We start from the raw sequence: 23,596 nt of genomic DNA, 5'->3' as shown, positions 1-23,596 counted from the left end.
ACACACCTGTAAGCGCCAGAGGCTAAGGAGATTGGCTGCGACGGGAAAATTACACCTGTGGGGGGACGAGGGGAGGAGGGGGGGTCGGACTACATGTAAACCAAGCCCTTCAGAAATTCAGCCTCTGTGTTCTGGAGAAGCCTAACCGCCCAACACCGCGGACAAGAGCCCCTGGACGAAAACAAGTCGTGCCCCGGCGGCGGGAAGACAGGCGGCGCGCTTCAAACTGGTCGGGTTGGTTTCCGGGGTTTGACGGCGACTGCCTCTACCTGAAAGGGACGGCTTTTTCTTCTCCTTCTTCCTATCCGCTGCTCCAGAGGTCGACTGTCCTTCAGCGGGAGCAGGAAGGAGGAAGACCAGCCAACGGGGCATCAAGAGCCCTCGTACAATGATGCCTCTTGTCTTGGGTTTCTGGCTCGGTGACCACGCCTGGGAACGACGGGGTAACTTCACAAATGTGATCTCTTCTTTGTCTCCTTCCTTAAGACTCGAGCCGCCGTCATAACCTGTTGCTCGGCGACGGCGTAGGCGAAACTTTGAGCGCGCTCGCTCGTCGGCTGGGACCGGGAAATGCGCGGCGGGCGACGGCGGACCGCCGCGCGGGGACCGCGGCGGCCGCGCGATGATGTAGCGGGGTCCAGATAGTTTCGATGGGAAGCGAAAAGAACGCGTATCGAATTCCCGCTCCATTTAACCAGAGAGAAAAGAAGAGGAAACAATAGAAGCCAACGCTCATTCCTAAACTGGATAGACCAGTTGGGGCAGGTAGAGGCAAACTGCCAGACTTGTCAAAGGATGAGGACAGAGGCTGACCCGTTTTAGAGCCTTTAACTGTGGCTATAAAGGGAACATCCACGGCATTACATGAAGCAGCTTTACCTTTCAACAGCCGCACAGCAGTACCTGCTTGTTTCTACATACACTGGTAAATGCTACTTTAGACGAGTTGAGAACTTTTTTTCTACAACTTGTGGAACTGTAACTGTTTCTACTTCCTGTTATTGAATTGAAGCTTTAGTTGTTCGATGTAGCGATCTGATTGGACAATAGTTGCTTTTTGCCACTTTAAAACACAAAAGAGGGGAAGTCTGTTGTGAAGCGACTGTGTGTCGAGGGTAAAATGTCTGCTGGCCGATTCCTCTCGCCGCTGTCGTTTGGCTGCAAGTTGAGACAGATTGAGGTGTTGGACGCATCACAGAGGAAACTTTCCACTTGAAGAAACGCTCGCGTCCGTGGGTGTCGAGCGTCTAACTCGTCTTTCAGGCGGATGAGAATTGTGGGATTGTGGCAGTGGAAGACAAGGGAAAATGGAGGGAGCGCGCCTCTGTCGAGCGGCGGCCGCAGAGTGAGGTGGAGGATTGTGATTGGTGGAAAGAGCAACATTTGTTCATTTCTTTCATACACCTGAATAGCTGCGAGTCACATGAGGGCCAGTCACTCCGCTGGTGTATGGCAACAGGGCGGGAAGAAAGGAGTAGGATTACAAAAGAAAAACCGGGTTCGGTGATTGGAAGGCCAGATGAGACTCGGACTGATTTAATGTTTGTTCAAGGAAGTTAAAGCTAAGCTGCGGTTTGATTCAGATGTGGTCATTTAGAAAAAGCGAATGCTATGCTAACCTTTAAACAAGGCCCTGTTCATGAGGAGGACGATTACGTAATGCAATTCTAGATCTTTCCTCATTACAGTTTTAAATGAAACAATAATTTATTCTATTTGGCTTTAACATTTTTATATACTTGTGCCCTCAGGGTAACAACACGATGCTAAGATAAGTCGTAATTTATTACTTTTCTAACTTTACATTACAAGTAAGGAGAACATATGTAGCTAAATAAAAAAACGATAAGGAAAGGACAAAACTTTGGTTATCAAATATGTTGAATATTTTAGGCCTTCATTTTAAAAAATGCAAAGCAGACAGGTGAATACCACCAACGGGGGGTGGGGGGGTGAGCACATGCAGCAACAAACGGATCATAAGCGGTATCACGGCCTAAATATCACGCTGCTCCTCGGTAGTCTGAAGGTCCAATTAGGTGGCGCTGGGATGAGGCCAGGAGTTAAATAAGGTTTTGGGTTTCCCCCCCCCCGCCATTGTTTTCCCACAAAGACTGCAACTATTGATTAAGGGCCAGGCCAGTTTACCTATCGGGTTGTTCACTTCACAGCGGAGTCACATTCCAGCACAGGGGGCAGAGTTACCTGATCACGCCTCGCTCACACCCGGCCGTACGGGGCTCGAACCATGGGAAAAACGCTCGCGCGCGTAGCAGGAAGAGAAGAGGAAGTATCTGACAAACCGAAAGGACGTTTATTGGGCGTTAGGTGTTGAGGAGGTAACGCGGGCCGCGCTAACACCGCGTGGATCAGGTACTGTAATAACGGCTCGTCTCTATCAGCTAAAAGTTTCTGGGCTAATCCTGGTTTCGCTCTGTCTCTCCCTCTTCTCTTCCTCAGAAGGCCTGCAGCACTGGTTTATAATGCTGATCATTAACTAAATAGAGTCTGGGAGAGCGGGTCTGCTTGGCTTTCTCATTTCTTGTGGCCTGACTGACCGAGAGGAAGACGGAGGCTTCTCAGGCAGCGGGGCTGGAAACTCAAGATCCTTTTTCTCTTTCCTTCTCGGCCCCCTCCCTCCGAGCAGACTCACTTTACTTTGGTTTTGTTGCATTCTTTCCTTGGGGGTACCTTTCATGACGGTAAGGTTACAGGTGTATTCTCCATTTTCCTTCTCCACCTCCTTTCCCTGAACTTTTTCCCTCCCTCAACACTCTCCTTTCTGTCTCTGCCTCTCCCTCCCCCTCTCTCACTAGTGTGCTCTACTTTTGCATTGCTTGCAGGTTCGCTGGAAATGCATTCTTACCTATTGAACATAGCATCTTATTGTTTTAATTAAAATTAATACTGCCATTGGGATATTAGGTTTTCACCTGTACTCTACTATTGGACGTATGATGGCATTAGTGAGTAACTAGATGGATGAGTGGGTAAAATGACCATAAAGTTGATTAAAACAATAGTTATGAACGATAAATAGTTAGGTTTTCACACTTTGTACGTGTGAATGAGTTATTTGGCAAACGAGGGCTGTTGTGACCTTCTGCACACACAGCGACGGCTCAGGTCGAGCTGAGTAGCATTCCATCAGCCTTTCATCACTCAGCAAACACAAAGACAGCGGCCCGCGAGGTCCACCAACGGAAAACAGAAGCAAAAAGGCCTTTTTTCTTCCTTCCACCCTCGCACCTGTCGGGACGAGCTCGGCAGCGCCGCCTCATTTGAGCTAGAACGGCCCCAGAAGGAGGCTGAACGAGCCCGTTGCGCTGCTGCTGGGCCGAGGCAGGAGAAGCTCCCCGAGGCTCACGGGCCTCCCAGCAGTTTGCGTGGACCGTATGGGTCATGTTTAAAATTAGGAACTGTCATGTATTGCGTGTCAAGCAGCCGTGCCAGCCTTTGAATAGACCTCGACTGGCTGGAACAGGTTTGGCCAATCATTAACAACCACTGTGGCCCACTCTGCTGTGACACTGGGCTTAAGCTGAAAAACCCCAACCACAATACAGGCGCAGCGGCCTCCTCACGTGGGCTTCATTTTTTTGATAATACTTGGATCAACTAAACGTCACTTGATTTCAGTTAGATAGTTTAGACTCGACCTCCTTCAACCTTTCAGACTATATTTAATTCCTCAACGTTTAATAATTTGCCCTGATGTTACAAAACCAAAACGTCCCGACCTTTGTTCACCTCAGGAACCTAGTGACCAGCGTTTGGGTGATTATCCCCATCTTACGAGGCAGCATTGGATAGCATCACTTTCTCTAATACTGCCTGGTAATGATGATGATGGTCATCGGCACACTTCAACCACCCCTTTAGCGACGCCACCGGCGATGCGCTCCAGGCCCGCTGGACCGGGACCGGCTCGGACACCCGAGCAGCTGCAGCAGAAATGGCTCCCAGGATCCATCTTACCCGACAGTGCTGGATTGTACGACTGTTGTTCTAACACTGTCTGGTAACGATGTTTCCTGGGCGGCTGCGCGCTCCGCTGTGACTCTTGTTGCTCAAGCAGATGCTAGTTCATACGTGAGGCAACCGAAGCAGTTCCAAGAAAAATACCGGCGCCTTTTGTTTACTACAAACTCAGTTTTATAGAGGTTTTTAAAGAGGAGACTAGCTTCAAAACTACATTATCATTTACTCTTCTTTAAAAAAGAAGTTTAACTTTGATGCACTCCTGTTAGAAAGAATAGATTATTTATAAAGTAAAGGTCAGCCTTTATGTCTTTTACTTCTTGTTTTACTTCCCTGTCCTTATTTTAAACCTTTATGACAGCCGCACCCCACCCAAGTTAAAGAATAGCAGTCAGTTGATGGTTCCACCGGTCCTACAGGCCTTATTTCCTTGTTCCCTCCCCTGAACAGCGTTGGTCTTTGTGTTGTGTGGCAGTGATTGGTCCAACGCGGCTTACCTGCGTGGCACATCCTGAAACTGACACACGAGCTCACCTGAGAGTGCTTCACTGCTACAAAAAGCGGCTACAGACGCCGCGGCCTCTCCCCACGTTTATAGTCACTAAACAAAAGAAATCACTTTAGGAAGAGTGAGAAAGTGAAGCTTGGATATTAAACACAACTTAAGATGATTTCTGAGAAAAAATGTGAGTTTTTAGCCTTTAAACAGACACCAGAAACAAAGAGGAATAATAGACAAGGGGACACCAGAGACCTAGTGTTTGTTTAAGGAGGGAGTATTACCCCACAAATACAGAGCCGCACCTTTATTTGCCCACCCAGCTCCATTATCCCAGCCACAGAAACATGAAATAGCTTCTCTCCATATGTTTTCTTTGTGCCGGCGTCCCGTGTTTGTGTAATGTAATAACGTAAGAGTGGAACAGAGCGCGTCCCTCGGTCTGTTTGCTCACGGCCCGTTGTGCTCTCTGTGCATGCTATTAAAGTGGAGTGTAGCATGTGCAGGATCTGTGATGTCAGCGAAGGAGGAAGCGCTCGTTTCGCCCTGCTTCTGCTCGGCTCGTCGGTTTCCTCCAGCGCTCCTTCCTCTTTGCACAGGTGGAAGCTCAGAGGCCGTCCTTCCAGCCTGTTGATAGGCGTCTTACCAGACATGGTTAGATGTAATTATTAGTGTCTAATACTGTCTGGTAATGCCGTCCATTAAATGGCAATACCTCTCAATTCCCTTCTTTTGCTCTCGTGCGTCAGACACGCAATGTATTGACCAGTGGCAGTTCAGCATCTTTGCCTTAAAAACAATCGAACTATGATCCTTGCACTGGAAGGCTGGTTGAGTCTTTTGGGTTTCTTCCACGTGACTTGAGTCAGAGTTCTTCACTGAAGCAGCGGCCCAGGATTTACAAAAGGCCTCCCGATGAATGCTCCACAGTAAATTAGATTTGAGCTGGAATGTTAATGTGAACGGCATATCGTGTATTACGTAAAATAATGGCTTGTATGCGTTGAATGATCTGCCTCGCTGATATAACTGGATTCCTTCTTGGGCTTTTTGCCAGCTAATGTTTTCATTATTATTCACACACTGTACATATTGTTAACTGCATTCATTATGTGATGTAAAAGAAATTTAATTAAATAACGTGACATTCACATTTTCTGTCTGTCTTGGTCATTTTTTTCATTTTTTAAGTTTTTTACACAATTTATCCAGATTTTCTGCACCTCGGTTCTCTTTACTGGTTTCCCTGGTAATTGTGAACTCTTCCCGTGGCCAGACCGGAATGCCGAGCCCCAGTCAGGTGTGGATCAGGTTACCGCTGAACAGAGCCTCTTTTTAAGTGCCTCAATTTACCCATGAGGTCCCCCATCAGCTAAGCCCTCATTGTGTCCCTGTGTATAGCAGAGCACAGTGCTACTGCCAGGATGCAGTGCTGCTGAAATCCATACACTCCGATGTGGATGCTGCTGACATTTACCAACTTAAAGAGGGTTTTTTTCCCACTTCTGGTTCCTCTCTGTCGCTGCTACACATTTGCAGTGCCAATAGCCTGGCGATGGTGTTTAATTAGGCCTGCTAGCTCAGGGGGTTCATTTGACCGGTTAAACAGAGCTCTGATTTTATCAGCTGGAACACAAACAGAAAAACCATTTAGGCGTTTAACATAACAAGCTCCAGGCCTCATTGATCTCCCTCATGCTGGGGAAGCTCATGTTCATGCTTTTAATAATAAAGCTCAAATATTGAACGGTGAAGAGAATTTATCAGTGTCTCACAACTGAATGAGGATATGTGTACACCTTGTTTAATAGCTTCTCCTTTGTACTTTCCTGCTCTTAAATGACCATAGGACCTGTAAAACTGGAGTCATATAACACCAGTTACAAAAGAATCAAACTGAAAACTCCATCATTACTCTGGCCTTGCACAGAACTGCCATCAAAAGCCCAAATGGCTTCTATTTAAAGCTGAACAATGTTGAGGTTTTGCGTGGTCGTCCTCTGCCTTAATGTATGAGTGAACTGTAATAAGATCAGTGCTGCTTTTTGTTTTTTGATACTGTCCTTAGCTCGAAAATACTCGTAAGTCTGAGTCACAGAAGGCATTTTAACATGTCACACCATGAAAAACAAAAATAAACAGTAAGGTTAATGGCAGTTAAATATAAATTTCCTGGTACTGTGTGTGGTTCAGTGTCAAACTGGCCTGGACGCGTGAGTTCAGCAGGGTTAGTGTTAACAATAGCAACACCTGTGTGTTTCCTGCTATGATTAAGTGAAACAGTCTGCTGTGAAAAGGCCTAGTGCAAATGAAATATAACTACAGTACTTGAATGTAGAGACCTGTTCTTAATTTTACAGTTTACTTCTTTGTGTAGCATTTGTAAATATGTTGTGTGTGTGTTTACTATAAACAAGAGGTTCTCTGCCATCTTAAATAGTGAAGTGTTTAAAGCCCACAATTCAAAACCAAAGTAAAATATCCTCATCTACATTTTACATACTTCTACCAATAGTAAGGGTAGTCCACTAAGATAGTTTGTTTTAAAATATTGAATAATACTGAATATGATGCTGATAGTATAAATGTGGACAAGGTTTAGTCCAGACACATCTGCAGTTCATTATGATAGATTATAGTCGTCTAAACCTTAAAAGGTCAGTAAAAGTAAAGAATATTGCAAAATACCATACAACTAGTGGAAGAAAGCAAAGTATTGGCCCTCAAGTTTGTAGTGGAGTAACAAAAAATACTTCTGTAAGGTATCTAATTATACTTAGGTAAGTATATGAGTATCTAGTTAGTCACAAGTACAAGTCATGTGTTTTTTAGTAATAAGATCATCTCACTGTTTTATTTACTTTTCGTGTTTGAACACATAAATGACAGTTTTGTAATTTTTATGTAATAAGGAAAACTCCATCTTATTTAGGAATGTTTCTACTAAACCACACTGATGAACACATTGGCTTACTAGTGGTAGTAATAAGGTCAAATATTTATTGTTTGGATAGAAGTTTTACACCAATGGCAGAGTTTTAAAATAAGTGTACGTGACATACTGTACTATAGACTTTTCCACCACCATAGAACAACTGCTACTATTATATACTACTATATTATAGAACGAGGTTGTTCATAGGTGTCTTATTTGGTAACTATACGTTCTAATATTTATGATGAACACAGCATCAAAGAAATAATAATATAGTAAAAGAAGCACTTCAAAAACTGCAATAGACAGGAGGTAACAGTAATTAGTGACTTCCCCCCTTGGTGACGCCACACCGCTGGATCACATTCCTGACTGGCCCGGAGCCTGTGGAGGATTCCTGTGCTGGTCTGTGCATGCTTGGTGCGGTCCGACCAGATTCCTGAACCGCTGCTGGCTGTGGGTTCGCTGAGCCGGGTTCGTCACTGGGGTGGAACAGCAGCACAACAGAGGCTCAACGGCTGAGACCGCTCGCGTGTAGCACAGCGACATGCCGTCACACACACGCATGCGTGGGGAAACCTCTTTGAGGGGAGTGGAGCATTGATCCCAGGACATAAAATATCCTAATGAGAGGAAAACAATGCAGCAGCCAGCACTGACTCCAGTTCTAAGGTCAGTGCTTAGGTCATGGACAAGAGAGGGATAATCCTCCATTAACATGTCAATGTGGGTCCCAAAAGGCTAAGTCACACCTCACACTCAGACTCAGACTCAGTGTCAAACAGCTTTAAACTGCAATTTAGACTCTACATTCAGATACCAGTTCAGTTAAAAGGCTTTCTCTTGAACCTGGGGCTCCTGAACCTGGAGATAGATCATACTGACAATATTCTCGTTTGAATCATTCATGTTTATCTCCTTTTTTGATCTCTCTGAAAGGAATTAAAGGCGATGACTCAATCAAACAGTCATTGTCAGGCTCTCAATGGAAAAATGTGTGTGAAAGGGCTGGGAGACAAAGACAAACGAGATGTAATTACCTTGTAATGTGTGTGTGTGGAGCTGGCAGCCAGTCTACAACAGAAAGCACACTGACTGACGCTGAAAACATCTGTGACAGTTCTGCGCTACTTAGGTCTCCCAGTGTTTTTCCATTGTGGTTTATCGTAACGACTGTGAACGTGCTAATATTGTAGTAGATACTTTACATAGTATTTCTGCAGTGTGTTAATAATACTGTACTTTGTACATACTGGGGAAGTAGACACTGGATCTGTTTCTCCTTCCCTTAGTTGACATGAAACAGTGCCACATTTACACTATTGTACTGTATTAATGATTCAATGATCATGGATGATCATTGATTTTTATTTAATAACCACCTCAGACGACATAAAGTGGTTCAATGTTCCTCCACTTCCACCAGCACAAATATAAAAGATGTGGAATCAGTCACTTGTGTTGTTCTTCTGTTTCTGTTGCAGTTAGCAGTTAGCTTAGCTTCCTCTAGCAAACAAGCCAGTAAACGTCCTCCAACTCAACACACCTTTGAATTTAGTGAGAACAACTGGCTTCGTTTGTAATTTGCTGACCACTGAACGTTCACGCTCTCCTCGGGCTTCGAGGTCCTGCTGAAGTCTGTGCGTTGTGACATCAGTGAGTTGTTCGTGACGTGTATCAGCGCCACGTGTTTTCATGGGCCTGGAGGGTGTGACCAACAAACTGATTCAAGAGGTTTCCACCTGTAACCTGTAACGTACGCCTCACACAAACAAAAATAACCCAATTACGTTGGAGGTGAAGCACCACCCTCGCCTTATTCAAAGCGTTAGAGGCCGAAGCTTACATTTAAAAGGCATAGCTGTCATTTTTACACAACGCTCATGTCACAAACCATGTCTCCTCCCTTTGTTATTGTTCTTGGCAGCCGTTTGTGATACTACCGTCACAAAGTTAATGTGCCTGGCAGCGTTTCAAGTACTTCTGGAAATGTCACTGTAAACCAAGCCCTAACTCAACTGACATGGATGCGTTAAAGGACACGAGAGAAGCCCGTGGAACTAAAATAGTTCTAGTGGAGTTAAAAGCACAATGTTGTATGATTTATTAATGTAAAAATACTCTACGTGTCTTTAAATGCAATTCCTTTACAAACCAGCTGTTTCTTTTGGGACATAAATGTTAAAGTCATTCTGACGATATGAGTGATATGAGTGACCCTGGGAACAAGGTGGCGCCTCCCACCGCCGGCCGCTCGGCCTCACCTGTGTAACTCTATCGGGAGTTCATGAACAGTGAGAAAAAGACGGAGCCTTTTACATCGTAACTTAACTCCTTTGCCTGCGCTGTAACGCCTTGACAAGGAGAATCCCTCCAAATAATGGGTTGTGCAGGGACACCATTGCTGCGGGCTGCGTCCCTGTAATTGCCGAGCACTTCCTGGTATAGACGGCGGTTGAGATGACATGGGAATGGGCGCGTCTCCAAGGGCGCACGCCTAATAGTATCACCGCCTCGAGAGGCACAGACAGGCTCACACACAAACCCACTTTCCACATAATGACATTAACTCCTGTTCATACGGAGCAGCTGGAGTTGTGTGTTGCTTTTGTTTTATCCAGTTTGCAACCGGCATGAGTGTGTGCAGGGCTTACGGAGAAGGCGACTGACCCACAGAATACATAGTAATACATACATACGTGTCAGATCCGCGGCCACAGGCACACACACACGCGACTCGTGGCAGATGGTGAAGCATGAGGCTGACAGGGCTGTAAAACAAGCCTGTTTTCTTTGTCTACCTACGCAGTACTTTGCACAGCAGCTCTATCAGATGGCGGCTCTTTATCAAGGTGTGGCTCACACCGGCAACGCACAAAGCCCTGCTGAACAGCAACATGGACGCTCCGCCTTCTTACAACTGGGGTCCTGACACCCACAGTTGATGTGGCATTTACAGACACGTGTGTGTGTGTGTGTGTGTGTGTGTGTGTGTGTGTGTGTGTGTGTGTGTGTGTGTGTGTGTGTGTGTGTGTGTGTGTGTGTGTGTTAATCAGTGTGTGGCGACCTTCGAAGTGTGTGACTTCCTGGCCAAAATTTGACTTTATGTTTAGCAGAATATGTGCGTCCGTGCACTTAAAGCCCATCGGGGTGAGACGTGTGCGCGCCTCGCTCCTTGTTCATGTGTAATTACACAGTGGCATGGACGCTGGGTCTAAAAGACACCCGGCCCTGTCAATTACCCGGCTGTTGGGAGGAAGAGGGGAGATTATGCGTAATTGCCAACTCCGGCTGGTCCGGGGTGTTTCCCTCTGAGTCAAATCACTGAGGCAGAAGGTGATTAGTGGATTTGCCATGTGAGCAGCAGACAAGTACTATGTTGCTCAACTGCATACCTGCCACTGGATTTAATGGCAGACAGCATGATTGATGATAATCTGCCGTGAAAACAGCGATTCCAGGAATGGTTCAACTGAGCGAGTTGATGTTCAAATAAATTCATGTTCACACTAAAATAATGTCTCCAGGCCTCACGTTTAACTATTAATTATTTTCTGCGCTTTTATCACAAAAATAAAAGCCCATGGCAAATATTATTCTGCCCTTTGTGACTGGATATGATACCTTGGAAAACTGGAATATCTGATTGGCGCGCTGGTGTTGCGTTACCATAGGGTTCACACAACAAAGGCTTACAGGCAATTAAAATTGAATGAAGATAAACTTAGAGGTGGGGTTGTTGAGGGATACATGGCTCCTGAGCTGCTGCTTGTTGTTGTTAGATTCAATGTACAAGCGGCGACGGTTGCTAAGGGTCCCATTACCCGAGTAACCGGTGAGTGTTTACACTGGTCGAGGAGGCTTGCTTTCTGGCGCTGTGGCAGACTCTGGCTGACCTCATGGCTCGACTGCAGGCCGCGTAATTTCACCCTCCGCTAAGTCTGCCCTTCGGTGCGTGAGTTTGCCGTTTGCCTGGGACTCGAATGCACACGGTAGAAGAAGAAGAGGCTGAGTAGGTTTTCATGGCGTCTGTCTGTCTGTCTGTCTGTCTGTCTGTCTGTCTGTCTGTCTGTCTGTCTGTCTGTCTGTCTGTCTGTCTGTCTGTCTGTCTGTCTGTGAAGCGTAGAGGTGCAATAATTGGACCATGAAGATGTGCATTTCATAGGAATTTGCTTCTTACAGTTGGAAAATGTTGATAAAGGCACCATTACCTCCCATTCTAGCATTTTTCGAAAAACCTTAACTCTTCTGTGACTCACAAAATCAACGTCTCATCAACAACCTGTGTTTCAAGGTCACTGTGCACCACAAGAGGCCTGACCGCTCGCCGGAACCGGCGCCATGTCAGCTGAAGGCAGGGTGGAGCCGTGCAGCGAGGCCCAGGCGAAGCAGAGCGGACGGGTTGAAGCAGCGGACGACCATGTGGACGCTTCACACAGGCACAATGAGCCCGACCGCAGTGGCACGGACGACGGGACATCGGGTGTTCTGGAGCAGGTCCAGAGGGAGGAGGCGCGTGAGAACAAGAAGCTTCCTCACTTCACTGTCAAACAACGGAGTCACGCTCCAGGGACAGGTGTGTGGTGGCGTCAGGTGTCAGTGTTACGAAGCAGAAATATCATAGAAGTCTGTAACCGCTGATGCCTCATCAGCACCATGTAGAGTACATGCGTGCAGAGGTGTCCCTGCATCTTTTCATCTGTACATGTGGAAAATCACAGGAACATGCAAGCGGAAGAAGTACCTGCCGAAGTCCTTCTCAAGGAGTCCCAAGGTCTGCACCTACAGACACAGGGGGCGGCAGGAAGAGGAGCCCCGGGGACCTGGTCCTTTTTACTTCATTGGAGGAGGCAATGGAGCTGAAATGTAAGTCTAAAATGATGGATTGTGATTTTAAGATGTTTAAAACATAACTGAGGCCAACGGAAGTTTCAAAACTTGCTTGATGCTTCCAAGCTTCTAATTGGTTGTTTTTTCCCGCACTTCAGTGTGAGCAGCTACTGTGAGAGCAAAGGATGGAAAAGGATTTACAGCACGCACAGGGACGACTTCACACTCAAGTGGTGTCAGACAAAGTCACCGGTCAACGACTGCAACTTCAGAGCAGGTGCCGCAGTAGGAGTGCAGGCGACCTCGTCTCAGATTCTGCTCAAGCAAAATAACTGAGATCCTGAGGTTCTGGTTCCAGGTGAACAGTTGGTGTATCAGATACCCAATAATAAGGTGCTCACGACGAAGATCGGCCTCCTCAGCAGCCTGCGGGAGTACGAGAGAGTCTGCTGCAAAGTCAAGCATGGGCAAGGGCTCAGGTGACGTGGACGACTTAAAACAATGAACCATAACACAGATATTATGTAGTTCCAAAAAAAGCTGAGGAGACAGTGTTGAACTTTACAGGAGGCTACAAATGGAAGAGTTCACTCCAACGACCTTTCGCATGGACGTGAGGGCAGAGAGGGAGGCTTTCTTTGCCCAGCAGGAGGGTAAAATGCCCAGACACAACTCACCCACTTGAATCCTGACCCGAGTATCCTGATGTTACAACAACACGACACTAGTTCAACTGGATTTGTGTTTAGCTCACTGGTGTGCGACCAGTCGTGCGTGCAGCAGTAAGACAACCGTTGCCCTAGAGATTGTTTAAACAAGAGGTTGAGGATGTTGGAAAATATTGCACTTCACCTCCCATAAGGCCCTGATAACGCCACCGAGGGAACATCCCGTTGCTATAGAAACGGGCCAGTAGAGGGCAGGGCTGAGTTACAAACACTGGGGAAATGCTGAGCTGGTTGTCCATGTAGCTGCAAATGAAATGTTTGAAAAATTTAAAATGCTGAAAATTAAGATGGAGTTGAGCCAGAACATTGAGTTAGGCATTGGGTTTTTTCCCTTAGTTGTGAAATGGACAAAGCGTATTATGATTGTTTTACAGGTTATGACAAACACGGTTATCACTAAGTAAACAGCAGAAAGACAAAGACAGCTGGTTTGGATCTGTGGGTCCAGGAGGAATTGGTGTTAAAGCAGAGTGAATAAATGCTGTGTGACGTGCAGATGTGGATTATTATCACTAGATTGTGTGTTATTGTGCAATATTAGTGGTACTTCAGTAGTAGTAGTTAAATGCAGGATGTTGTTTGTACAGACAAAGAAGCAACATACTGAATTACAAGTCAAAGCATGACTCAATAAGAAACATAGACAACAAATACAGTTTATTTTATATGTTTATAGGTAATTTACAGTATTATCACCCTGACACTTGATCCCATTTGTGACTGTTCCAGGCGTGAGCACCAAAGACAGGCATATGTGGATCTGTAAGCCCACGGGCCTGAACCAGGGCAGAGGGATATTTCTGCTGAAGAACCAGGAGGACGTAACGGCCTTCAGACAAAAGCTGCAGCACATGGAGGACAGACGGGCCAGCAGGAAGATTTATCATCGCCAGCCTCAGGCCTTTGTTGTCCAACAGTGGGTGAAGTATCTGTTAAAACAAATATCCTGTCAGCAAGACAGAGGAATCAACGCTTTTAGTTGTTAGGAGCTTTTGGAGCTGAAAATGCAAATCTGACATTTTGACCTCAGCTACATCCACAATCCACTGCTCCTGAAGGGGAGAAAGTTCGACGTGCGCTCCTATCTGCTGATCGCCTGCACTGCACCATATATGGTCTTCTTTCGTCACGGGTATGTGCGCCTGACCTGTGACCTCTACGACCCCAGCTCCAGCAACCTGTCGGCCCACCTGACCAATCAGGTAGGCCTGATCAAACAACCTGCCCAGACCTCCAGGGTCTAATGATGCTTATCAGTGTTGACTCTTATCTAGATATTTTGTACAGCTGCAGCAAAAATACTGTATACTTGTCCGGCCCTACTTACTGACTGACTGACATGCCTGTGGTCCACCTGCTGTCCATACTCAGTACATGCAGAAGAAGAACCCGCTGTACAGCCAGCTGAAGGAGGACACTGTGTGGTCCATGGAGAGCTTTAACGCCTACGTCAACGACAGCTTTCAGGTTGCCAAGGGCCTGCCGGGGGACTGGGTGATGGGCACTTTTGCAGTGAGTGTTGCTGTGTTCCAGCTCTTTGGGACCAATTACCAATATCATAACGATGGGTGTCGGCGCTTGCAACTAATTTAGCTCGAGGTTTGGTTAGGATGAGCTTACGGCATTCAGAGCAAACATCACCCCATTATTAAAATGGGATATTTTTGATTGTCTTCTTTTGTGGCCCAAAAATTAGTGTAGCAGACTAAATATACTGCAAAGTTTACAGTATCTGTCAGAACTTAGCCATGTTGTTCTAAAGTAACATGTTTTTGTTTTACAAAGAAAATGTCTTCACAGGTACGCACACAGATGACTAATTTAATTAAGCAACTGGAACAACTATAAAATAGTTTAATTACATAATTTTTCAAACACTATTTGTGAAAGAAATTTTCAATTTTCTATTTTTGCTGCCCTCAAGTGGCGGCATGAGAACAGCATTCTTTATTGAAAGCAATATGCTATGAGGCTGTATTTATATATCGGTTCTATGGGTTCTGTGTGGCTGACTAACTGGATGCGTTATCTTTCCATGCACCAGAAACGGATGCAGCAGATCATGGCGCATTGCTTCCTTGCAGTCAAATCCAAGTTACACAGCCAGCTGGGCTATTTTGACTTGATCGGCTGCGACTTCCTGATCGATGAGCACTTTAAGGTGGACGCTGTATCAAATGTGATCAGCGTTTGACACGACGCCTGTGTTGATGATGTCATCATGTGCTCCTAATAGGTGTGGCTGTTAGAGATGAACTGTAATCCAGCTCTTCATACGAACTGTGAGGTGCTGAAGGAGGTGATACCCAACATTGTTGTGGAGACGCTGGGTGAGCACAGAGCTGTTCTTCTACTCAGACATGTGCAATGTTGAAGATGAGACATTTTAGTTGCTGCACAGACTCGCGTGACGCCACCCAGGATATTTTTTTAATCTCACTTTAATCTCACTTCTTCTCTAGATTTAACTCAAGAAATCTTCAACAAATGCCGCCTTAGGCAGAAAATATTTCCCTTAGCAAGCCAGAGCGAGTTTGTGCTGCTTTATAATGAAGTTTCTCTCCCTGATTCAACTCTGGCCCCAAGAAAGAGCAACAAAGACTGTGATGTGCCACAAAAAGGGAACAAAAGGACCCAAAAGGCTGAACCCAGACAGCCTAAATCAGAATGTAAGGGCAAAAAAAAGGTTGATTCTCCTCATAATTTGCATTAAACTAAATCTGATGCCATTAGCTGATTGTGATTGTCTATTGAAAACTTAGAGGAGCAGCTCAGGAATAGTCAAAAACCAACAGGTAAGAATGTCAGCTAGTCCTCAGGAAATTGAAAAAGGTGTCCACCGTAAACGCTTTTCTTAATTTAAATAGGCTTTAAACATTGTTGCTGGGATGTACAGTATACTGTGAATTTGTAAAAAGGAAAAATAGGAGATTTATTTAACAGCATAGATACAGTAGGTGCCACAGATACCTACTATGAAAGTAGTAGAAACTATGGAAGCACTGATTCTCATATTGCCCATATTTGACTCATATGTGCCCAGTTGAGTGCATTTAACATTATATTTAACTCTACATGTACTGACAGACAACATTTTCTAAAATGAGTGTATGTGTAAATGGCATATTGAGTTACTGTAATATCTAATTATGAACTTTATTTCTCCTTATCTTCATTGTCATTGTTTTTATATATTTGTCAGTGTTATATATTTGTCTTCTCGTATTGTTCTCAAGTTTGTCAAACATAACTAACTACAATAAAATAAAAATGACAGAAATTTTATTTATTTGGAAATCGGGTAATGTATTACACATTCTTAACTTAAAAAAAAAGTAATGTGATGTGGTGCCATCAAAGTGGGTCAATGGAGAAAAATAGATGTGGCCACCAAGCAAAGTGGATGTTTTTAACACACAAAAAGCCAAGAACAACCTGAAGCATACTGGAAATCAGGGTTTTACTTATATTCACATCTTAAACCATGGACAGATGGAAGGAGCCTGGTTACATGGCTGAAGACAATGTTTCACTTATTGCACACAAACTATGGAAAAGATGCTGCACTCAATGGCGTATGTATCTGTTTGTATGTTGTATGTACTGAATGTTTAGTGTTTGAACTAACTAAACTAAATAAACTAAAACCTAAATGTAGATCTCTAACACTTTGACCAAATATAATTAGTAATAATAAGAACAAGTAAAGCAAGGTTAAAACAAAAATAAAATAAAACAGTTTATTTTTCAAAAACATTAATCAGCCAGCCCAGTCAAAGTGCCGCTAAACAGCTGGTAACGTCACGTGACATAACGACAGGTCGCGAGCTCGGTCAATTTGGAACACGCACGAGTCTCTGCAGGTGTATGCTGTGTCGAGCACAAGGGCGGGAGTTAGTCATCTGATGAGTGAGTGTGTGCTTTTTATTAATTTGATAGACCCAGAATGCCTTTGGTTGTGACATTCCATTGGAATGGGGAGCTTGTGCGCATGTGCACAGTCCAGGTAGCGGGAACATACAGAAGCCGCCCTAGCTAGCCTCATGCCGCTCATGGAACACCTGGTAGTTAGCCTAAATCTCCCGGACTTTAAACACATCTCCTGCTACAGTATACCTGGGTAAAAAGCCTAGACTTTCATGATTCTCTAAATGTATTGTACTGTTACTAAGTGATAATATATTAGACCAAAGCGTAACCTAGGATGCTTTATCAATCTTGAACATAAATGCTAACTACATTAGCCACTAATAGCCAAAGGGCCGTAATTGTTTGCGGTGAGTAGGCTAAGTGTTTAAGGGCATTGTGTTGGCCAGAATTTGGCCAGACTTGAATAATTTTCCAGCACAGAGCCACCAATGTGACTGAAACACTGCTGTAATATACTATACTGTGACATTTTTTTGTGTCACAGTTTAGTATAGTGTGGGGTGAAAAAGTGTCATAGTATATTATGTGGCAAAAACTAATATAATATATTAATAATATTACTGTATATCATGGAAGAAATGTAATATTATAGTATGTGGTGAAAAAGTGCAATAGTATAGTATGTCTTCATCTTCAGCCTTACAAATTAAGAGCACGTTAACCAAATTGTGACACACTGACCTTGCAACAGATGGGGAGATTCCAATGAACCTAATAGGCGAAGAGTGTAAGTTACATCCTATTTTTACAAGCCTATGTGGGTTTTCAATTTTAATAGCATCAAGTATTTAATTGAATAAACAACCCTTCCCCCCTGGTGAAGATGTTGAGGTGACACATGTGTCTTTAAAAGCTAAGTCATGGAAGAAGTAAGAAGTTTGACTTCACTATTGTGCTTGTCATTGCAGATAAGCTGAACTGTGTAGTGCAGCAAAGACTGCATTTGGCCCTGATCCACAACTTGATGATTCTCAGGAAGATGTTGTGTTACGCACAGGAAAACCCCTGTGGACCCCCACAGGAAAGGTAAACCCCTATTGTTTGAATTTGATATTTAACCTTATGTCAAATGTTTTTATTCATGTTTACTGAAGACCTTTTCCAATCAGAAAAGTGCTAACAAAGAAAAGACATGCTTGCAATTCCATCCATCCATCCCTATCGACCTACCTACTGTACCTACCTACCGCTTGTTCCCAGTCTGTTTACAGTCTGTTTCACATTTAATGTAAAAAATAAAGATGCAGCTAAAATAACTTTTACACTGATAACTGTCTAATCTTTATGTTGTTTTCTTTTAAAGTTTAAACAAGTACATGTTCTAATTACAACAACTGAACCACATGACCCTATTTGTCATCTCAAACCAAGTTGCCGCAGACATGACTGTATTCAAACCCTCCCACCATCTTACTGTAATTCTAACCAGGAAGATCAGCGCCAGGCTTTACTCTGCAGTTGTTGTGAGCTGTTTTGACTCCAGCCCTTTACCTCTTGTTTCATAACTTATAATTATTTCACCTGGCTGTTCATATTCAGACTGCGTGTGTGTGTGTGTGTTTAAACACAGGCAGTATGGTTCCATCTTTCCCAACCGGACACTTACTTCATCCACATGCTGTGGATGCATCTGGTGTATATTTGTCAGTGTTGTCTTTGTACAGCAACAGAGGCGCATTTTTTTAGTCATGCTGATGCGTCAACAGGTTCCCAGTGTGAGTGTAAAATAGCTATAACTGAGGAAGCTGCTGAGCTCTCAGCAGGCAGCTGACAGGAAGGAAGGAACAGCTACTACAGTGCGACTCAAACAGAAACTTGTTGCAACCTCTATCTTCGAGTCTCTATGGAAATATCAGCAACGTGCTGGCGACAACGGGGAACCAGAGCTTAGCAGCACCCCCTCCTCCTCTCCTCCTGCACATTATATCCTCTTTTGGACTCAATCACCCCCCCATTTTTATGTTATCTGTTTGGTTTTAGTAGGTCTCAAACGCTCATGTTGGGGTTGATTGCCTGGGCAGATGGTGCTCAGTGTGTGGACTATAGAAGCTGAGGCTGAGCGGGACAGAGTCCTCATCCATCATGGGATGCTGCAGTGTGACCCAGAGGCATACTGGAGTGGACGAGGTGGGCCCCGATGAGCTCGAGCTGCTGGAGCTCAATGGAGACAATTTAGGGTAAGATACAAAGACAAGTGAACATTTTAAGTCTCAAGTCATTTTAAGTACATTTTTAAGAGCTGCTCAAAAAGAAAGTACTAGAGGTGAATTTACCCACGTGTCTGTACTGTACAAGAAGTTACAGTATGTTGCCTTGTCTTCACAACTCGTTGTGAACTTGTGTTTAAGCTTGTTAAAATGTGGTTTTGTGTATTGCCGTGTGAGACGTGAAAAAACAAACTCTCTTTGCAACTTCTTTTTCAACCGCTGTGGTTGTTCATGGTGTTTCATCACAGTATACAGCTGTAAAAGTTTCCATAAAACATGAGATGTGTAACCCTTTGTGTTCCGTGAAGCCAGGGAGCTATTGTTTTCATAGAGTTAACAGGATGTGCTCAGACAGACAGGTTGTGCGGTAAATTAAATGTTCACTTTTATAGAGCTTTGTGCCACGTGGAGCCCGACTCGACAACGTGTTACATCCATACGCAGCAGAATAACAAGGCGGGCGAGCCAGCTCAATGACGCCGCACTGATGTGATTAGCAGATTATTATAAGACAATGGCTGCGGCGTGCAGGGGTTTACTACAGAGTCGGGGCAGGACGACCCCCTGCTGAGTCTAGGACTGAAGGGATTAGCAGGGGCCAATCACAACATGGGCTACCATGAGTGGCTGGTTAGTTAATGTTTGTGTTTTACACTATAGATGAAACAAACAAACAGTCACACTTAAATACTGATAAGTGTATAAGTCTAGTTCCTCATTATGAAATGGAGCCAGATGACAGAGGAAAAAGGTATAAAAGCACCTGCTGTAACACAAATACGGTATGATTGAATTACATTAAGCACAGCTAGTTTTGCAGGAATATGACCTAACAACTTCTCTTTTAGCTTCATCAAGTATTGTTAGCATCATTGCTGTGTTACATTGTGTTACATGCTTTTGTGTGCTAAAACATTCAAACCGGTTTTGTTGGTTTATAGTAGTATCTAACATAAGTTAGTTACTCACAGCAGCCAATAAGGAACTGGGAAAGCCAGCCTGCCCATACCTAATGAGTATTGCATATAAACGTATTAAATAAAGACAATGAAACATGGCATTAAATGTCAGCAGGTGGGTCCGTCTCTGCCCTGAGCGCTGTAAGCTGATTATGTCTGGCTGCTGCAGGACTGTAGGGGGTCGAGACAAGTCCATGAAACTGTAATGGCTTCAGTTGCTGCTCAGTTGTTTATTTTTTTTTTTTTGGCCACAGTGTGTGATTGTAGTATTTGTTGTGCTCTTATTTTTGTTTGTTGTCTTTGTTCAGGGTGTGGAGTCTGGGTGAAACTAGGCTTCAGCTCTTGGTGAGGAATAGTAGAGAGGAGCAGCCGCCACCGCCGCACTCTTCAGTACGACAAGTGGAACCAGAGGTGAGTGTGAGTAGCACACTTGTCTGCTCTCGTGTACAGTGCAGTTTACCACATAGCTACTAAGACTGTATACCCACACATCAATTTGACAGTTAATCATGCATTTTTACACCAGTTTACCTACTTATACAAAATAATATCATGCCCAATTTTTGACATGTGATATGTGCCTCACATGAATTTCCACATTCTGCACACACTGTTGGAGTTTCCATGACAAACAGGAGAGAGATGCTGCATTCTCTGTTTAGTGTGATTCAAACTTTACAGGAAATAAGGGAGGGAGGGAACATGGCTCTTAGTGACAGTTTGTTCAACTAGATGTCTTGCATGATAAGGTTTTAGATATCAAACCTCACTGATTGCACAACGTTTTCCTAAAACAACAAACATTAGAGGCTTGCAATAGAAAAATGCACCTGCTTTCTTCTTTATGGTGCTGATGTATTTGGTGTCTGCAGGTGGTGCTGTGGGGCAGGAGCAGGGATGAGCTGCATCACAGGATTTACTCCCAGCAGCCAATAAGGGACTGGGAAGGCCAGCCTGCCCACACCTATGGAGAGATCATCCACTCCTCCCTTGTAGGTGCCCTCAACACCTACACAAAGGTAATGTGGCACCCCACACACACTGTGCGTCACACCCTTAAAAGACAAATGTCTTTCATTGAAGAAAGATTCAAATTGACCAGTTTTTCTAATATAATTCTGATACGACTGAGCTCCGAATTCAGACATCAGTATTGTTATTTCTGTTTCTGCAGGAAACCACTGACCGCTTCCTGGTGTTGTTCTCTTTTCACCTTTTGATACTCTCTCTGGATCACTCGCGGCAAGACCTTATTTATGAGGTACTCTAGAACAGCGTTGGCCATAAATAACCATCCGTTATTTTGCTCCTATTTTAAGGTTTATTGTAATTTGCTGCACATTTCCTGCACATCAGTGACAAGACAGTTTTTTTTTTTAAATGTCTCCTGTCTCACAGGGCGTCCTGCCACTTTCTGGACTTTCTTTCCATGTCGTTTCCCAGGACTCCGATGCGTTGAATTCACAATACATGTTTCAGATCGGCAGTAAGTCGCTACAAATGACTTGGCTCAAACAACACATGGCCTCAAAGCGTGCTGTGCTAATGGTTCTTTCTTCTCTCATCCAGGTCCAATGGTTGAGCCCAAGGTGTTTAAGTGTTCAAGTGCTGCGGAGTTACAGAAGTGGATGCAGCACATAGAAGACAGGAGACACAAGTCAATATCTCAGCCCACGAGTCCCTCTCATTGCATTCTCTCCTACCTAGTAATTACATGCTGTGTGTCTGTTATAGCTGTATGTTTTAGCGATGTGATTAATAGTCTGATTAATTTATCCCTTAGTTACCTTGTGATGAGCACTGGAAAAGGGAAGAGTTGAAAAAATACTTGCTACAAGCTCCGATATGGCAGTGGGAGGGCTCGCCAATACAGCACATGGGTCAGCCAGGATACATATCTATGGTTCATATCAGTAACAGACAGGTAATCTCTCACACTATTAATCATTTACAGCAGTAATAGTTAGAAACTAAAGGTTGTGGAGGAGCAAAGTTAGAGAGTTAAGGTGGAGTGTTGTATATTACAGTTACCACTTAGTACTGCCTGTGTTGGACATGAACAGTGGTGATGTTTTTCCAGGGACTCCAGCAAAGAGTGATGGTCCTTTTCCCTCAAGATGTCCTACTGTTGTCAGTTGACAACAAGCAACTGACCATAAGATATGAGGTTGTGTATAATGACTCTGCTGGAATTATCATGACATGTGACTAAAAAGATCAGGAATTTGGTCAATAGGCAAAATAAAACACCCACTGTAGCATAAGCTTAGTAAAGTTCAAATGTCCTGATCAAATTGCAGAATTTATTTTCCTTTCCTGTCTAACAGGGCAGGTTGCCGCGACACGGCATCCGAGCAGTGGAGAGATCAGCCTGGCCTGGACGGCTGGAGTTTGAGCTTGCAGGTATCCTATCCACGCCTGTGGAGCCTCTTCTTTTCTAGCTGCATGTGCCAATGGATTGTTGCTAACATCCTATAACTGTTTTCTTCCAGGTGAGCTGGTGGAGCCCCTGAAGGTCACCTGTACCAGCCTAGAGGATTATCAGACCTGGATGTTCCACTTACAACAGGTCAGACTGTGGAGAACATTAGATCACTGGTATGGTCCTTCGAACTGAACATATACACAGGGTTTAATAACACTGACATACAGTATTAACATGTTATAAAGTGTTGCTAACACTGGAGCGTTATTAGCATTAAGTTGTAATTCTGTTTTTAATACCGTTATGAAAATGAAGAGAACAGTTCAAACCTAAGAATTTTCGTTATAAATTGGTCATGTTACTTTACATTTCACGTTATGAGATCTGTTCGTCAGCTATACATTACATGAAGTTGCCTACAGTATGTGAGAAGATTAACATGGTCAGAAAAGGCAGATGGTTTGACCAACCTGATCCTCTGCCAGAAATCAAATAATGGATCTAACACTAAATATTAGTATTTTGGCCCAGATATGACATCAAACTGAGAGGGTTTGGTTTGTTCATGTTTTATATAAAACATCTGTCATAATCTAAGACTTCTATTGTTCAGAGTTCTGCATGAAGCTGCAGCTGCTGGTTTTAGCTTGATTTGAAAATCGCCTTTTACTGATGCATCATTAAAGTGTTTTTCTTTGATCTGCAGCCAGACAGAAGCAGCCACGTTACTGTGAGTCCCGCTGCGCCTCCAATCATGCCAAAGCTGCAAAGGAACAGGAAGGAGTCCCAGGAGCCCATGTTAATGGCAGATCATTTTCACATCAAGGGATGCGGCTGATGCATCTGCGCTGTACGTAGACGCGACATGTACAGTTCTTACAAAACACGTGGATAGTTTGTACATATTCCTTTTGCGCCACAAAATGAAGATGCAGAAAAGAAGCTTGATCTGTTTGTGCAAAATGGACGCTGACTTGTTGACAAAGGCAAACTGAACAGAAAGAAATGTTTGACGTAGGAAAAGTAAAGCTGCGCATACAGATGTTGTGTACAGATATGTAATAGTTCACTCTTTCATAATAAACCCTTTTAAAATCGAATG

At 44.1% G+C, this 23,596-nt stretch overlaps 2 protein-coding genes across 9 annotated transcripts; both read left to right on the top strand.

The window, feature by feature from the left end:
• The first annotated feature begins 304 nt into the window (after positions 1-304).
• ttll10 (tubulin tyrosine ligase-like family, member 10) lies at positions 305-19,062 on the top strand. 8 transcript variants are annotated; one of them, XM_055510290.1, is made up of 14 exons: positions 305-443; positions 11,710-11,991; positions 12,137-12,281; positions 12,404-12,522; positions 12,604-12,724; positions 12,813-12,898; positions 13,703-13,889; positions 14,004-14,175; positions 14,345-14,485; positions 15,018-15,134; positions 15,210-15,303; positions 15,436-15,642; positions 17,812-17,929; positions 18,013-18,567. In XM_055510290.1, exons 2-14 carry the CDS (start codon positions 11,757-11,759, stop codon positions 18,128-18,130), a joined length of 1,860 nt encoding a protein of 619 aa, XP_055366265.1. In that variant the 5' UTR covers positions 305-443; positions 11,710-11,756; the 3' UTR covers positions 18,131-18,567. The 8 variants fall into 8 exon arrangements, 7 of the variants coding, with proteins under 7 accessions (XP_055366265.1, XP_055366266.1, XP_029013264.1 ...); XM_029157431.3 differs by lacking the exon at positions 305-443 and adding an exon at positions 11,232-11,427 and having other exon boundaries at positions 18,013-18,564; XM_029157432.3 differs by lacking the exons at positions 305-443; positions 18,013-18,567 and adding exons at positions 11,233-11,427; positions 18,925-19,062.
• Positions 18,941-23,594, top strand: LOC114859357 (uncharacterized). The gene is made up of 11 exons (XM_055510293.1): positions 18,941-19,080; positions 20,378-20,486; positions 20,942-21,088; positions 21,244-21,330; positions 21,468-21,555; positions 21,639-21,775; positions 21,853-21,993; positions 22,150-22,236; positions 22,397-22,472; positions 22,562-22,638; positions 23,201-23,594. Exons 1-11 carry the CDS (start codon positions 18,986-18,988, stop codon positions 23,330-23,332), a joined length of 1,176 nt encoding a protein of 391 aa, XP_055366268.1. The 5' UTR covers positions 18,941-18,985; the 3' UTR covers positions 23,333-23,594.
• The last annotated feature ends 2 nt before the right edge of the window (positions 23,595-23,596 follow it).

The sequence above is a fragment of the Betta splendens genome, chromosome 7 (genome assembly GCF_900634795.4).
Source record: "Betta splendens chromosome 7, fBetSpl5.4, whole genome shotgun sequence".
In the NCBI taxonomy this organism is placed as follows: Eukaryota; Metazoa; Chordata; class Actinopteri; order Anabantiformes; family Osphronemidae; genus Betta; species Betta splendens.
The sequence above is the reverse complement of the archived record's forward strand: the minus strand, read 5'-3'. Positions and strand labels throughout refer to the sequence as shown.

Excerpts from the sequence above, each read along its gene's own strand:
- ttll10 (XM_055510290.1), top strand. The coding sequence starts at position 11,757 with ATGTCAGCTGAAGGCAGGGTGGAGCCGTGCAGCGAGGCCCAGGCGAAG. Across the intron at positions 14,486-15,017 it reads GGGTGATGGGCACTTTTGCA|AAACGGATGCAGCAGATCAT; the intron begins GTGAGTGTTGCT and ends TCCATGCACCAG. Across the intron at positions 15,135-15,209 it reads TGATCGATGAGCACTTTAAG|GTGTGGCTGTTAGAGATGAA; the intron begins GTGGACGCTGTA and ends TGCTCCTAATAG.
- LOC114859357 (XM_055510293.1), top strand. The coding sequence starts at position 18,986 with ATGGGATGCTGCAGTGTGACCCAGAGGCATACTGGAGTGGACGAGGTG. Across the intron at positions 22,237-22,396 it reads AACTGACCATAAGATATGAG|GGCAGGTTGCCGCGACACGG; the intron begins GTTGTGTATAAT and ends CCTGTCTAACAG. Across the intron at positions 22,639-23,200 it reads GGATGTTCCACTTACAACAG|CCAGACAGAAGCAGCCACGT; the intron begins GTCAGACTGTGG and ends TTTGATCTGCAG.